Genomic DNA, 16,350 nt, shown 5'->3' with positions numbered 1-16,350 from the left:
CATCGTACAAGCCAAAAGAGGAGCAGTTAAATCAATTCATCCAGTTTCACCCCTCCTTCTGCTCCGAGTCCAACCTGACTCCATAAAAAACCCTTTGCCTTTGTCCTCCAGCAAACAAAGCGATGCCAATGAAAGGCCATTACGGGCGCACACAAAGGGACGAGGCGCATCCACCATGCGTGAGCGGCCACTGCAGCATCCACAGATCACAAAGTGAACAGCTACTTTAAGAGCGATTACTCTGTTCTCACCGCACTCTTTGCTGGGACATTGAGCCCTTGGCTGTGTTCATTGCATTGTCCCCAGGTATTTATTGACCCGTAGTGCTGCAGTGACACTGAGGAGTTCGTTCCCGGATCAGTAATTTCAAAATGACCCGAGGTGATGGGCTATTATCACTGCTCTATGACATACTAGTTTAACTCGCTCTTATCTTTTACTTTTACTTTTACTCTTATCTTTTGGGTCAGTTTCTGCCAGGACACCCAGGAGCTGTTTATCGCATAATATGGTGACATGATATTGTTGTCACATGCACACAATGACCACTCACTCACTGTCATAAATTCCTGCAACTTCTTCAGAGTTGCTGTAGGCCTCTTTGACCAGTTTCCTCATGGCTCTTTCATCCAGTTTGGAGTGATGTCCTGATCCAGGGAGGGTCTGTGTTGTACTAAATAATGTCCACTTCTTAATAATAGATTTCCTTGTGCTTCTAGGCATTGATGAAGAATTTGAAATGCCTTTGTATACATCTCCTGACTTGTGCCTGTCCACAACTTTCTCCCAGAGATCTTTTGACAGTGCCTTAAACATCCATAGATGATTGTTTGCTTCAGTTACACTACAAAGGACTGAAATGCTTTTGGAAACCTCTTTTCATGCTGAGCTAATCAAAATCACCACAGTTGAAAGTCAAATGGCTTTGTGTGCCATTGAGAAGGTGATTAGCTACACCTGATTGAGTTTACAAGTCATCCTTTTCCAACTCATTGATTCTGGCTTTTAATTTTTTATTTCTGTTGGTGTTATATCTTTCACTTATACTATGGGGCCATTGAATGCTTGAATCTGATTGGCTGACGAAAGCTCTGAGGTGTGCTATTATTTTCAGGCAAACGCATGGAGAACGTAGTTCCAGGCAGATTTCCTGACCGCATTACAGTTCCATATCACTTCGCATAGTTAACTGTAATAACCAAAATTAGCATATATTACCTATACAGCACACAGGACTAACAAAAACAACAACGTGACAGGTGGTTTTCTGAAAGTAAATACACATGAAATTAGAAACTAGCGAGATAATAACAGCGCTGTTTAGATACACTGCTGCAGAACACTGTTGAGGGACGCACAGAGGTAACTCAATTCACACAAGCTCTCTCTCTCTCTCTCTCTCTCTCTCTCTCTCGCTCTCTATCTTTCTCTGTGTCTGTCTCTCTCACTCTCTTTCTAATAAGTTCATTAATAACTGCATTAGAATGTTATCAATGGCTCAAGCCTCTATTACCAGCTTTAAAATGTAGCTTTGGACGATTTAAGTACAAAAAACGGATGAATCCCTTTAAATGTATCATCTGATTAATGTCTTGAGGTGTTGTAACCGTAGTATAAGTGGAATAATTGACTCAAGGCCATTGAATTACTAGAAAAATAATACGTGTCAAAAATGTATTTACTGTAAAGGGGGGTGATTCTTTTCTATACCTAATTTTGATAATATTTCATCAAATTATTTAATTATATTTCAAAAAAACATAAAAAAAACTATTGATTACAAATGTTTGACTGTGCATATTTTCTAAATGCATGTTATTGATTTCGCAGTGAACAATTGATTCGGGGTTAATTTTTTTTAATTTTATTTTATTTTTTACATCTGCCTCTATCCAATCAATAACTGATGATATTTCATTATACTATAGCAGATGTTTACCAATTCTTAAATTCTGAGGGCTCTTAAAAAGCATGAAACGAACAGATGTTTTTCTCATCCTGCGTGTTCTTGTACTGCCATCAACCAATCAACGTGTCATGTAGGTTGCATCACATCTCATATTCTGTATGTCCAAGTAAAAACAGGATGCATCACCTTTATTGTACATGTTGGTTGGCACCTGCACCACGCTGAGGCTGAGGTTGACGGATAGGTTATTAAAATGATCGTTGGGTTCCAGGAGGAACTCTCCTCCCAGCTCCACGCTGTTCCCGTCTTCATCCACTTCATTTATCAGCACTGCGTTGAAATACTCATACTGTAGGGAAAAATGAACAAAAAAACTAGTAAACGTAGGGGTCTCAGGCTGGAAAAAAGAAAATGCAAATGCAAAATATTACAATTATTTATTATATAATGTTACAGTACACTATTGTTTAAAAGTTTGTAGTCAATAAGATAAAAAAAACGATTAATAATTTAACTCCGCATGGACATTTAAATTGATCCAAAGGACAGTAAATAGAATTACAATGCTACAAGTTTTCTATTTCACATAAATGATGTTTTCTATTAATCAAAGAATCCTGAAAAAAAAAACATATTTAAAGGTTTCCACAAAAATATGAAGCAGCACAACTGTTTTCAACATTAATAGTAATTAGAAATGTTTCTTTAAAAAATATTTATTTAAAAATATAAATATTTTTACTACATACTGTATTTGATCAAATAAATGGTGAGTATATGAGACTTCTTATACAAATACATGAATAAATATGATTTAACAGGGATTTAACAAAGATCTGTTATGTTTAATTATCATTTAAGTATCAACTTTGGCAGTTTCTCCAAGAAAGTTCATATTGAAGTTCATATTGAAATTTCTGCCTTTTTTTAATGAAGACTTCAATGCAGATGTCAACTATGAGCAAAGTTTCAGACAGTGTTGAGATCCGAAACTGTTGTGAGTTAAAAAAAAAAAAAGAAAAAGAAAAAAAAAGAAAACAGACATTAAACATTTGAGATTTTTCTTTCCTACAGGAAAACATTCAGGTATGCATAAGTGGATTTTCTAAACCATTAAAAAAGGTTATGTTAATGGAGAATACGCACACACACAAAAATGTCTCTGTTGCCCCAGTCGAACTATAAAGGATAAGGGACGAAGAACATTTAGTTTGTGTCCAGAGGCCCTGCGTGATTAAACTACCTCTCACTTTACTGGACCAGAGGTCATTCTGTAAAAGAGAGGCTATCTATCTGTTAAGTGAGTGTACTTGGTAACACCTTTGTGTTTACCATTAAGTGGTGTGTGTATGGGTGTATCCACTTGACTACAGCTCCTGTTGGGGAGGGGGGTGCATCAGTACAAAGCCCAGCACTGACAGCTCATACCACGGCTGGGCGCTCCAGTGATACACCCCTGGAGGGGCGGAGGGGGGAGCGTAGCGAGACGGAGGACAAACGCTCCACACTCAGCATTTCTCACAGCACTGCGACAAGCTTTTGAGGGTTATCAACAAACAGCAGGAGCAGGTGCTGCACACCCGACCGAGTCCCGGTCTCAGTGGTGTCAGAACTCCTCCTACAAAGAGTCGTGGTTGGAACTGTTTCATCCAGACCTTTAGAAACATTCATGTTTGACCAGACTAGTTTTTATATTATGTACAGTGAGGCAGTGAAAGTGCAATTGTATACCTTTTGTAACTGTAATATTTTTTTCTTTATTCTTTTTTATTACTTTTTTTTTATCTTTTGCATATGTAACGTCCTGAAGTCATTGATCAACATCAAATCAATAAAAAAAATCACAAAAAATTTATTTTAATAAATAATTTTTAGACAACAATTTTATATTAATTTTTACAATTAAAAAAAAAAAATATATATATATATATATGCAAACACACTTATAAATATATGAGTGTGTGTGCGTGTGTGTATATATATATATATATAATGCTAGGCCTACAAAAGAAATTTGAATGAACAAGTGTATATGACTGTATATGAGTTTGTATATCTAAAATAAACATCCTTCTTTTCAGCAAAAACTTTTCTGTTATATAAACAACAATTCTTCCACTAAAATTAGTTTTGTGAATAAAAAAATAAATAAATGTTTATGAATCATTGGAAATGTATTCCTACGTATAACAGAGCGAGTGCATGAATTCATTACTGAGGGGGGATACCATTATTTTAAACGTATTTTGCTTCAGTGAATTTTCCATTTGTCCCTGAATAGCGCAGCCATCGTGGAGTCATTTATCTTAGTCAGAGTGTGGAGGCCGGATAGAGGGGAGGGCTTCCAGCACATAAATATATATATAAATATAATTCACTTCAAGAACTATGCTGGAGGTCATGTACAGGACATTAGCATAAAACACGGCCATGAGATTACAGCAAGGAGTGTGAGGGGCTTTACCATGAAAACATCTCCTAAGACAGAGTCTATTCTAAAGAACACCATACAATTCCCAATTACAAGGAATATTTAAAAAAATATATATGCAAATAATTTTAGATGTGTTTGGATATTTATTATATCACAGGGTGGATTTACAGCAATATAACAACTGGGGTTTTCTTTGTTTCTGAACAAAGAACTGTCCATGGTTCTGAAATCCTTCCATATACTACTCCAAAACATACTGTACAAGTGTACAAACTCTCTCACCTGTAGGTCAGGGTTCTCCTCATGCTGGAGATGAGCTTCCTCTGCTGCTTCTACGAGCCTCTACATATGAGTAACATCACAGAAAAAACAGCAGAAACTTAGAAGAGATTATTAATGGCAAGAACAGGTTTCTTCTTGATGGACTACAAGAGCTCTCAGAGATGGAAACATTAGTTGTAGTAATAATAATAATAGCCTCTAGCTATGTAAAATACATTTTATAACTTTCCTATGTTTCATCAGTGTGTCATTAACAAATATATTATAATTATACTGCTTATAATGCTTATCAGATCATACTGTAAGTCAATATACTTTTAAAATGCCTTGGTTTATATATGGGTTCATACACTGACTTTCAATTTCAATGTAAACTGACCTTGAGAAACCTGAGAAAAAGTGACAAGCCCCTCATAAAGACTTATGAATGAAAGATAAATAGGCATAATGAATTATTTATGAAAGTAATTGTATAAGATACCTCTTTACAGTAAAAACTGAACAGTTAAGTTTGGCTGCTGTTTGCAAACAGGTTGTATTTCACGTGGCTGCTTGTTGCCTTGTTGTAAACACGTGTTGTGTGTGTGTGTGTGTGTGTGTGTGTGTGTGTGTGTGTGTGTGTGTGTGTGTGTGTGTGTGTGTGTGTGTGTGTGTAAAGGACAGTGCATGTTTTGTCGTCATTGAAAACTGCTGGCATGTATTTTTAGTTACATGGCGGTATAATTGCTTCCAATCCACAAAGTGCTTTAGGAAAAATAATTAATACTTGTCGTATTTCGAGGAAATTACAGCAACATAACCAAAAACAAGGCTTCGTGCCAATTTGTAAACACCCTCTAGCCAAGCTGCTCTGTAAAATATAATAATAATAATAATAATAAAATGAAGTTATGTTCCTGAAAAAAAAAAAAAACATGTCTTTGTTTACGCATGCCTGTTGTTGTTTTTTGGTCTGTCTTTCTTTTTTTGACCCCAAAAGAACATGAAAAAAAAAAAGGCTGGGGTGACTTGTGTGCACTTTTCACACAAATACATTTCAGTCGTGTTTTTAATCGCCTCATTAACCACAAAAGCTAAATCTCGAGGTGGTTAGAGCGCGTATTTTCACATTGCGCTGGCGAACTGAATTACACTTTTACCTGAGAATGTCACCATAATAACAGTACGACGCTTTAACGCTTCCAGTTGCGATTATTATCAGTCTGCACGTTTACACAAACAACAAATTAGCATTTATGGCTTCAGCAGAGATTTAAATATAAATATTAATAAATAAATGTTTTCTGTAGAAAAATCGTACTTGTACAATAGTTTGTTAATTCGAACAGTAAAAGGTTAATCTAACAAATAGCCGACAGAGATAGGCTTATTTTAAGAAAATGACACCCCTAAAAGACAGTTTATGATTTGTTACCTAGTTAATTCTTTAACAACCCCAACTGAAGTTCTGCATATTATACATGAACACTTGTAAACAGCTTGCAGAAATATATTTCAGACAAATAAGACAGCGCGCGATTTTTTCTGTTCCAACTGAGCAGGTGAGGATAAAAAGAGGACATATTTGAAATGCTATTATAGATTTGTCTTACAACAAGTAAACTATATAACAAAAACATTAGTTTAAAAATAACTTATGTTAAATTAATTATTTGCACGAGGCAATGCGTAATTTTCCAGTAAAAAAAAAAAGAAAAAAAAAAACATTCAAACATAAAATTACTCTGGATTCACACACGAAACTACAATTTTTTTAATTATGTCTTCCTGCATTTATAGAATTATTTTCAAACGAAATAAAACGGGCTGCAATGCACTTGGATTTCTCTGGTATAAACTGCATCAACTCTCTTCAAATCCGTCAAACGTGTACATTTATTTAGGCAAAATACGCGCATGCATTTTATAAAATCAGTATGCAGTTGAAAGCTACAAATGCATGAGGTGTATTTCATGGGTTTTACCTTTCTAGGCAAACCGACTCCATTGCATCATAAAGTGACAGTGTGTATCTGCAGGAGCTAGATAAGCCTATCTCCTCCACACACTCCTCACACACACACACACACACACACACACTCCACACACACACACACACTGGCAATTAAAGCCTGGACCGCGTGTGTCCCTCTAAAGAATAACGGCACGAGCAGGTTGTAACGGGAAAATCTATACGTTCTTCTGTATAGAAGGGAGAAGCTTTAATCGAGAGGCTTTTTAAACGTTAGTAATAAATAAAGATGTTGGAGCTGCAGCATCTAATTCATGAATGATGGAAATGCTGACTGAAACAAAGGAATTCGTGCAAAAATCATAGAAGTCATAGAAAAATCAGTATATTAACAAACTGATTAAAAAAAAAAAAAAAAAAAAGCTGAGAATTTACTTACTCGTGTGGCCTCCGCTTTTTTCCGAAATATCTCCTCCATATTCTGCGCCAGATTTTTCACCAATTTTGCGCCGTCGATCTCCTCTATTCGTACTGATTTTTCATATTCCTTGTATTTCTAAAGAGAAATAAATAAATGCTAGATTACGTTTTGTAGATTTTATCTATACATATATAAATCTTTAAACAACAAAAACAGCATCAAATATGTTTAAATATAACGCACGCTTTCTGTCATTAATAGCCTACATCAAAACAATAGGCTCTTTAAAATATTGTTAATGCAGCTTTGTCTGGTAATAGTTAAAGTCTTACATAAGCACAATTAATACAAAATACAAATATGCATGTACCAAAATAATGCAAAAATAAATGCATGAATATCTCAGACAAGTACATTGGAAACATTAGACAAGAACAAAAAAAAAAGTAGCAAATAGAAATTAACTAATTTCACTGCATTCATATTTGCACACTTAATAAAGAACATTTTATTTATTTACTTCCATTTATGCTGTGTGTGTGTGTGTGTGTGTGTGTGTGTGTGTGTGTGTGTGTGTGTGTGTGTTTCACATTGTGGTCAGAAGAATCTCAAAAATTCTCAAAGGACATCTTATTAGAAAGCCTCTGCTTTGTTTATATCTAAAGAAAGTCCTAAAAATCTACTTCAGAGATCTTAAAAATCAGCAAATTCAGACATAAAACTCAAACTAAACTCTCCAGCCCCATATCTTTTAAACTCTTTTCTTTTGGTCTAATGGATAGTGTGACACCTCCAAACATGAGTTTAACAGATCAGAGTCCATCATGACAAGTTCATTTGTCTGGGATCAGTAAATAATGATGAACTGGGACATTTAGACATATGCAAATCTGAAGGAGGTGGTCATGCCTGTGGAAGACGGAGGGATGAGACAAACTGAAACAAAAATGGTGAGAGACAGTGATGGAGAGACATGGGATGGTAAGAAGAGGCCTCTACAAGTCTCCATGACCTACGGTTTGCATTTACTCTGCGTTAATACAGCTGTCGTTCTCATTCGAGTTAGTGCCACAAGTCTTCAGATAAGTGTGCCGTCGTGCGCTTCTCTCTGACAGCGGCCTCTCTGATTGGCTGATAAGACAAATCCTCTCTATATAACGAGCTCAATCTTGTCGCTGTAATTGGTGGAACTGCTACTGCAGTGTGCATTATTGGTGGAGGCAGAGCATTGTGTGTGGGCCGCTTTGGGGGGGCTGGGTGGGGCTTGTCGAAAGGGCCACGCATTGTTGGAGGGTAATTGAAATGGAGTCAGAATTCAGGAGAAAGATAATAAGTTGTCAGGCCTGGGCGAGTCTGGATAATGAACTACACATCAGACAATGCTGAGTCTGCAGTACAAGCGACACCTGAAGCAACCGCATTCAACGGGCATTGTGATATTAGACCATTCAAACATACTTAGCCTGCAGGCTTACACCACTCCACTCAGAAAAAGCCTTTCTGATAAAAATAATTTTAGCTTAATTGAAACGTGGATGTAACATTCACCAAGAAACACATTCAATTCACAAAATGTGTGCCACACAGCCTCACTGATGCAAAGTTAACATTTCCAGCAGGCACCTTCTAAAAAAGCTTTTTTGATAAAGACCTATTATAAATACTGAAAAACAAATATATAATTTATCAAGACAATTGGACATAAATCCCATGAGAACACACACCCACACATCTTAGATCCAAAAATGTGTCCCAGACTGTCCTCTTAACTTTAGAAAAGGCCAATCTGATCAGTTTCCAGTGAGAAAAATGGATAAACATATAGCTCTCATGACTTTTTTAAATAACACAGGAGATCAATTTTATGAAAGCACACACACACACAGAGAGAGAGTATAAATGGAAGTAAATAAATAAAATGTTCTGCTTTATTAAAGTTTGCAAATACGTTTGTTTTTTCATGAAATGTGGGGACATCCCATAGGTGTAATGGTTTTTATACTGTACAAACTGTATATTCTATCGCCCTTTACCAACCCTACACCTAACCCTAACCCTCACAGGAAACTTTGTGCATTTTTACTTTCTCAAAAAAACTCATTCTGTATTGTTTATAAGCGTTTTGAAAAATGGGGACATGGGTTATGTCCTCATAAGTCACCCTCTCCTTGTAATACCTGTGTCATACCCATGTCATTATACATTGTGTCCTCATATGTCACAAAAACACGCCCACACACAATCACTAAATCCAAAAATGTGTTTAACACAGTTCTTTCTATTATTGTAGGCACAGCATATATATATAATTTGTATCTAGCTTTATCAAGACAACAGGAAATAAATCCAATGTAAACACACCGTCTCATACATCTCAGATCCAAAAATGTGTCAAAGGCAGCACTTTTAAATAAAAAAAGGCCTGTCTTATGACACAAAAAAAAAGCAACAGGATACAAATCACATAAAAATATATTCTTGCACAATTCACATACCTAAACATGTTAAACACAATCCTTTCAACAATAAAAAAATGCTATATGATAAAAAAATAAGTGTCCTGTAAGCAAAGCAAATTCTCGTTCCTTTTTTTTTTTTTTTTTTTTTTAACCAGACAACAGGACATTACATTGCATGAAAACACACACGCTGGCACATTTCAGATCCCACGACATGTTTCAAACACCCCCACACACAGATCGCAGCAAATTGTCCCTTTAAGAGAGAGACCATGGAGGGTTATTGAGGCGGAACAGTTCATTTCACGCCTGTCCGGCCTCCCTACCCCTCACCCTCCATCCTGGCACCCGAAAACGCCATAATCAAAGCCATTAATGCTGCATTCATCAATAGTTGATGATCACCCCACTGATTCAAAACAGAGTAGCGAAATAGTCCCGGTCAGTGTCTTAGAATCTGGACAAAACTGCTGAACATTAACAAGCTTTTCCCATCATATTCTCAAGACGCTACAGAATTATTCACTGTAAAGATGCCTAATGGTAATGTATTTGTACAGTCTGTTATTTTATTGTGGTGATGTGGAAATTTCAGCAATTGAAAGCAACTAAGTGTGGCATTTGTATGGGTGTTTTTCTCCCCCTTTGTGTAAAATTCAGGTAATTTTGCATAACAAGCTTAATGATCACTCTTAACGATCTCCTTAATGAACCGGCCTGCTGCCTCATCCCTCCCTTTCTGCTTCCAGCTCTTCAGACAGACAGTTTATTGGCCCTGAGCCCCACCCATCGGTCACGCCCACTGAGCAGGATGATGGGAAAAAGTGCAAACATATGCAGAAACTGCAATGAAGAGGGAACACAACTGGCTGGGACATTTTACAATCTGTTAATACGCGTGCACGTGTAGGTTGATGAAGATCAATTTTAGTAGAACAAGTCTATTATTGATGCTTATGGCTGAATCAGGAACAGATTTCCACCTTAAAGGCATTGGTCACACAAAAATGAAACTTGGGTCATTATTTACGTATCCTGAACGTCATTCCAAATCGTTATGTTGTATTTTTGCATGGGAAACTGAAGAATAGTTAAACACTGCTACTGTAACTGATGACATGTAATCTGTGTTACATAACAAGATTACTTACATAAAGTAAGCTTGTCTAATTAAATATATTCATAATTAGATTACTTTTTTATTGATTGCATTACCGCTTATTAACAGAATGGAAGTAAACCTTTCATAATTTATTCTCCCTCATTAAACTTTCTTTGAAAATGTTATAATCTTTAACGTTTTACTGTTTATACTTATTGATATATGTGATGAACAAATATATCAACTGAATATCTTTTCGACTACAATTTATGTGTAATCTGGAAACAGTAACATATTATAATTGGTAAATAATCTACCTAGCACTGATTACTAAACATTTTTAAACAATTTACAGTGTCAACATCTGCCAAATATGTCTTGCAATCACCAAAAAAACATAAATAAATAATAATAATAATAAATGGGGGGGGGGGGGGGGATAAATGGAGTAGACAATATCTGATAATATTCTATTAACTCATTGTTGGTTTTTTATGAACATTGAATACTAATATGCACAATGGAAAATGAGATTTATCAGTAAATAACAAAAAAAAAAACATTATTAATAATAATAATAATAATAGTAATATATGAAGAATGTAGGGAAGCAGACAATACCCATTGTCTTCCATTGTATAGACAAAAAATAATAATAAAAATCTTATTTTATGTTCCTCAGAAGAAAGTAAGTTATACAATTTGGGAATGACATGCAGAAAAGTAAATACATTTCAGTGTTTGAGTGCAGTACCCCTTTAATTATTTTAGTCTGTTTCTCACATTAAGCTATTTTATGACTTTGGAAGACTTGGAGTTTAGCGCATGGGTCATATGGACTAGTTTATGAGTCTGTTTAGAGCTTGACAGACATGGTTACTATGAACTGAACAGTAAAAACATAAAAGCAAATGGTTCTGGATCAACATAAGGGTGAGTACACAAAGAGAATTTTCATTTTTTGGGTGAATAATTCTGTTAACAATTATGCAAGGTAAATCAGCCACATTGGTCTCGGATCAGTGGATTAACACAACACCAGTAATGGCTCTGACTACACTAAAGATTCTTTTCTGTTAGTAAGGGCCCTGTAGCTAAAGATAGACCCCAAATCTCATCATCAGTTAAACAATCAGTGTATTGTATGCAGACAAACATAACTACATTTTCTTTATTGTCTCTATCACTCACACACAAGATAGACACATACTGTACATAGACACTTATATACCTCACTAACATCAATGAAAATTCAGCTGTGATAGTGTGAGCTTGAGTTTCATTCATTTCTGCTGTTTTATACACAGACTCGGGCTGGTTCAGTTAAAGAGTCACGTACACACTTTCTGGGAGGAGGTAATTACGACGATAATATGTGCACTGATGGTGAGAGCTGTTCTCTTATCTCAGCCCAACACTGAGAGACTTATTAATACTTCAGAGAGAGAGAGAGGGAGAGGGTTATCTCAAAACATCCATCACTGTTTTTCCTTCAATAGAAACCGAGAGGAAATGAAGTGTGTTCTGTAGTATATAACGCCACCGCATAGTTCATTCAAACGGCAGTAATAGCTAGAAGACGCTACAGTGGAACAAAGAAACCAGGTGGAGACCTTTATCTGCAACATATCAGCACAGATATCAACTTTAATAATACAATATGAATATTGCAATGTGTACATGCCTCTTTTTTTATATAGTGTTATCAACATTGAGTTAATGCATAAATATAAACCATCTACAACATGCAACACCAAAAAGACTCCATAATATGAATGGATATGAATGAATAAATACATTTTAAAAAATAATACAATAATAACACAGGGGGGGGGGATGGGGTTAAAGCATTAAGTGGCGACTGCTTTATGCACCGTCTAATTTTTTAAAAGAACATCATGACTTATTTAACCATTTAAAAACATACAACATTTATCTCCAAATGCCTTAATTCTCAAAAATGTTAACCCGATGACCAGAAAAAGATTTGAAGCACTCAGTTCATAATATCAGCTGCCACCATGTGGCTTAAGCGTGTAGTGCATCATCAGATGCTCCTTTGTCATTTATAAAGAGACACACATTTATTAAATTATTCTATTTGTCTATTCCAGCTAGTCCTACACAGGTGTTTCGATGCAAAAGATAGATCGGGGGGAAAGAAACCGAGTGTAATGGGCCTTATCCAAAAACTCCCTCTCCTGTTCTCTAACACACACATCTCAGATTATACACCTGGATGTTGTAAGCCAAAGCCATCTGTGTTCTTATGAGCCAAGAAGAGGTGTGTGTGCCAATGCAAGTGTGTGTGCGAGAGAAAGAGAAAGAGAGAGAGGTGGGGGGAATACCTTCTGTAAGAGCTGAGATCCTGAGTATTTTGAAGCTATTGATTTTATTTCACCACCAAATGCTGAAGCCCAGAGTTTCACCCTGTTGGTGGAAGAACCCATTTAATCATTCAGATTAAAACGCATTATGCCACCATTACAAGTATTAGTAATAATATGAAGATAGATCAGGAGTAAAACAGTTAACATAAGTTAATATCAATAACTGTTTGTAATCATTGCATTCTATATGAGCATGGGGGTTTGTAAGGTAATCCATATTTTCATCCTTTATGATTCTCATTTACTGTATTTCCTAAAAAAAAAAAAAAAAAAAAGTTCTTAATTTCCTTCTACACTGTAAAAAGTTAAAACGTCCATATAATGTACACATATAATAAAAGCCTCTCATATTTGCACAAATAACTACAATTTAGCGCAGTAACCATCACAAAGCATGGCTGTAACCTATCTCTAAGTATGCCTATGATTATATATGAAATGTTTTTTAATTCTCTATGTTTTGCATACCTTTAAATATAATAGAATATACATACATTTTTTAAGAATAGCCTTTCATATTTTTTTACACAATTAAAATACAAACAAAGCCATTATAAATAATAGTTTTAACCTCTCTCTTTACAAATGTGCATAGATGAAATACAACTGAGGCTTCTCTATATTTTGCATGCATTTATATGCAGTGCAATGTGCATAAATTGTAAACGCATCAATTCTTTGTACTTTTAAAATCTAGTTGCAGTACAGTTTTAACCTCTCTTTATTTCTATGCACATGCAAATAGGTTGAATGTAATTATCATGGCTTCTTCTTTATATTGTGCATGCATGCTCTTCTACTCACACAGATAGGGGGATCTCCGGTTGGGACCCCCGCACCTCCAACGCCGTCCAGCACGCGCTCATCACACACAAGAGGAAGCAGCGCGCGTGCATCAGAGGAACTCTCCGGTTCCGCTGCATCCTTTCCATAAGAATTCTCGAGCTGCAACGGAACCGGCGGCTCGGGCTCCCTTTAGAACTCCCCCCTCCTCTCGGTCTCTCTCCCCTTGGTTACAAAAACAGCACCAAGCGCGGATTCAGCTGCACATCTGCCCGCCCCAGCGCGCGTGCTGCCTCCGGAGTTTCAGTCTCTCCGCCCAGCTGTCACACACTCCACGACCTCTTTGACATCAATCTTTGCTTTTTATCCCTGCATTAGGGTTGTAGAGAACAAAAACAGTTTCCAATGCTTATTTTGTTCACGCAGTCTTTCTCTCAGAGCTGAATATAACCAAATGAACTAGCCTAGCTACTATTGCGCTGCTGCTGATATTCTGATGAACGACACTATCGGGGCGGGTGCATATAGTAAAGGCAGAAGTTTAGGGAGAGGAAAAGCGATTAGAAAGTCATCGAGACATCGAGTTTCCTCTTGCGAGCGCGCACACGAGAGAAGCTGATGCGAAACTTTTCCGCGGCAACGCGCATTCCTCCGTTTGGGGATGCTTTTGCATCAAGCAGTGGTGGATCATATGGTTCGAGATTAGGTATATTGACTTAAATATTAATAATTAATTAGGATTTACAAAAAATATATAATATAATACATTATATATCTATATAAATTAAACATTATTATTAATTCTGATAAAATGTTAATTTTCACAGCCTAACAGCAGTGCATGATTATGCATATTGGAGTTACAACTGTTTTGATCTGGTTTATTTAACCGAGGGTAGTTGTCACAAACGGCTATATCTCAATACCGGTAAGACTGAGTCAAAAGTCCAATTATGTTTAAAAATATTCAAGATTTCTGTCCTCCAAATGGTGTTGTCCCAGTTGTCATTTACATCACTTGCTCACCGATGGATCCACTGTAGTGAATGGGTGCCATCAGAATGAGAGTCCAAACATCTGATAAAAACATCACAATAATCCACAAGTAATTCACACTACTCCAGTCCATTAAGTAACATCTTATGCAGTAAAAAGCTGTGAAGTTTTTTTAACTTCAAAGAAACAAACTCATCTAGTGAGCGAAAGTGACATGACATACAGCCAAGTATGGTGAGCCATACACAGAATTTGTACTCTGAATTTGAATTTGTCCGAGACTCAAACGCACAACCTTAGGGTTAGGAGTTAAACTCTCTAACGACTAGGCCATGAGGTCCCCTACTTCATGCAAAATCAACATGTTGAATGGCCTGAGGGTGAGTAAATTATCAGCATTTTTTATTTATTTTTTATTTTTGTGTGAACTATTCCTTTAATGAATACAGCAAAATAGGTTGATGTATAGAATAAGTCAGCCAGATGCAGATAGCTGCTCCTCATCAAAAGATGCCATAAAAGAGCAGAAAGTAGTCAAAGAAAGTAAGTGAATGAGATTTATGACCAGTCACTTCTACAGCACTGACCCCTTGAGCCTGATGCTTAACAATGGCATCCAGGAGTTAATTGCTATTTTCTCATTCTCATTATTTTTTGTTCCTCTAATTACCACAAGCACATAAATGATGAGGTGCATCTGTGTGTGAGTGTGTTACGGGCTCTGATGGATCTGTCTGAGCACAGTCTGCGTCTCTGTGCAGTCATGATTAGCTGGTAAATGCATCATACATTACAGACTCAGCAGTGACTGAAACTGAAGAACACTTGCCATACCGTCCTACTGCAATGCTGCTAACTACACTCTACGATGACATTTATAGCATAGCTTCCACCAAACCGTGAAGCAGCACAATTGATTTCAATATTGATAATAAAATATTCCCTGAGAATCAAATGCAGCATGTAAGAATAATTTCTGAAGGATCAAGTGACACTGAAGACTGGAGTAATGATGCTGACAATTCAGCTTTGCATCACAGGAATAAATTCCATTTTAAAATAGGCTATATTTAAATAGAAAACATTTTAAATTGTAATCCCTGACAGTATGTCCAATGGAGCTATAGATGCACATCCAGAAATAGAAGTCTTTGTTCACCGGTGACCTGTGCTTATAGGGTCTTATAGGGTCAGAATGACAAAGACAACAATAAGATTAAGTAATTATAAGTATTCTTTCGGGAGACAGATGCATTAGTTTTAACAACTCTTGAAGCAAATCCGGTTAGTCTGTTCTTGAGTTCACTCATGTCTATTTTAATGGAGGACACCAAATACACAGTAATCTCTGTCTCGTCTTAATGAAAGTTAAATCTCTTAGAGGGTCAAATATAGTACTGGGCAAATGTGACATCTGGCACGGAAGGTGCTGAGAGACACAATGCACAGCTAATCATAGAACCTCTTACAAAATCTCTTATAATAAACACAGCAGGCATTCACACACCTTTATGAATGGATACAGACGCTGGGAGCGTCTTTACAACAATAATATACTATAATAACTTAATGCATTGACACACGGTGAAATTAAGTAAATTATGTTACTTTTGCCATTCATTT

At 36.3% G+C, this 16,350-nt stretch overlaps 1 protein-coding gene across 4 annotated transcripts in view; it reads right to left on the bottom strand.

Annotated features, from left to right (window-relative positions):
• Positions 1-14,443, bottom strand: part of LOC128022123 (voltage-dependent calcium channel subunit alpha-2/delta-3) — a 42,279-nt gene extending 27,836 nt beyond the window's left edge. For 3 of the 4 annotated variants that reach the window (XM_052609392.1, XM_052609393.1, XM_052609394.1), the window contains exons 1-5: positions 13,753-14,440; positions 12,907-12,988; positions 7,016-7,132; positions 4,626-4,685; positions 2,096-2,258 (exon numbers count right to left, since the gene is read on the bottom strand). In XM_052609392.1, the coding sequence (XP_052465352.1) occupies positions 2,096-2,258; positions 4,626-4,685; positions 7,016-7,132; positions 12,907-12,988; positions 13,753-13,880 (550 nt within the window). In that variant the 5' untranslated portion in view covers positions 13,881-14,440. Of the gene's footprint in view, positions 1-2,095; positions 2,259-4,625; positions 4,686-7,015; positions 7,133-12,906; positions 12,989-13,752 lie in introns of all 4 variants that reach the window. The other variant, XM_052609391.1, reaches the window with a different exon arrangement.
• Between the last annotated feature and the right edge of the window lie 1,907 nt (positions 14,444-16,350).

The sequence above is a fragment of the Carassius gibelio genome, chromosome A11 (assembly GCF_023724105.1).
Source record: "Carassius gibelio isolate Cgi1373 ecotype wild population from Czech Republic chromosome A11, carGib1.2-hapl.c, whole genome shotgun sequence".
NCBI lineage: Eukaryota > Metazoa > Chordata > Actinopteri > Cypriniformes > Cyprinidae > Carassius > Carassius gibelio.
The sequence above is the reverse complement of the archived record's forward strand: the minus strand, read 5'-3'. Positions and strand labels throughout refer to the sequence as shown.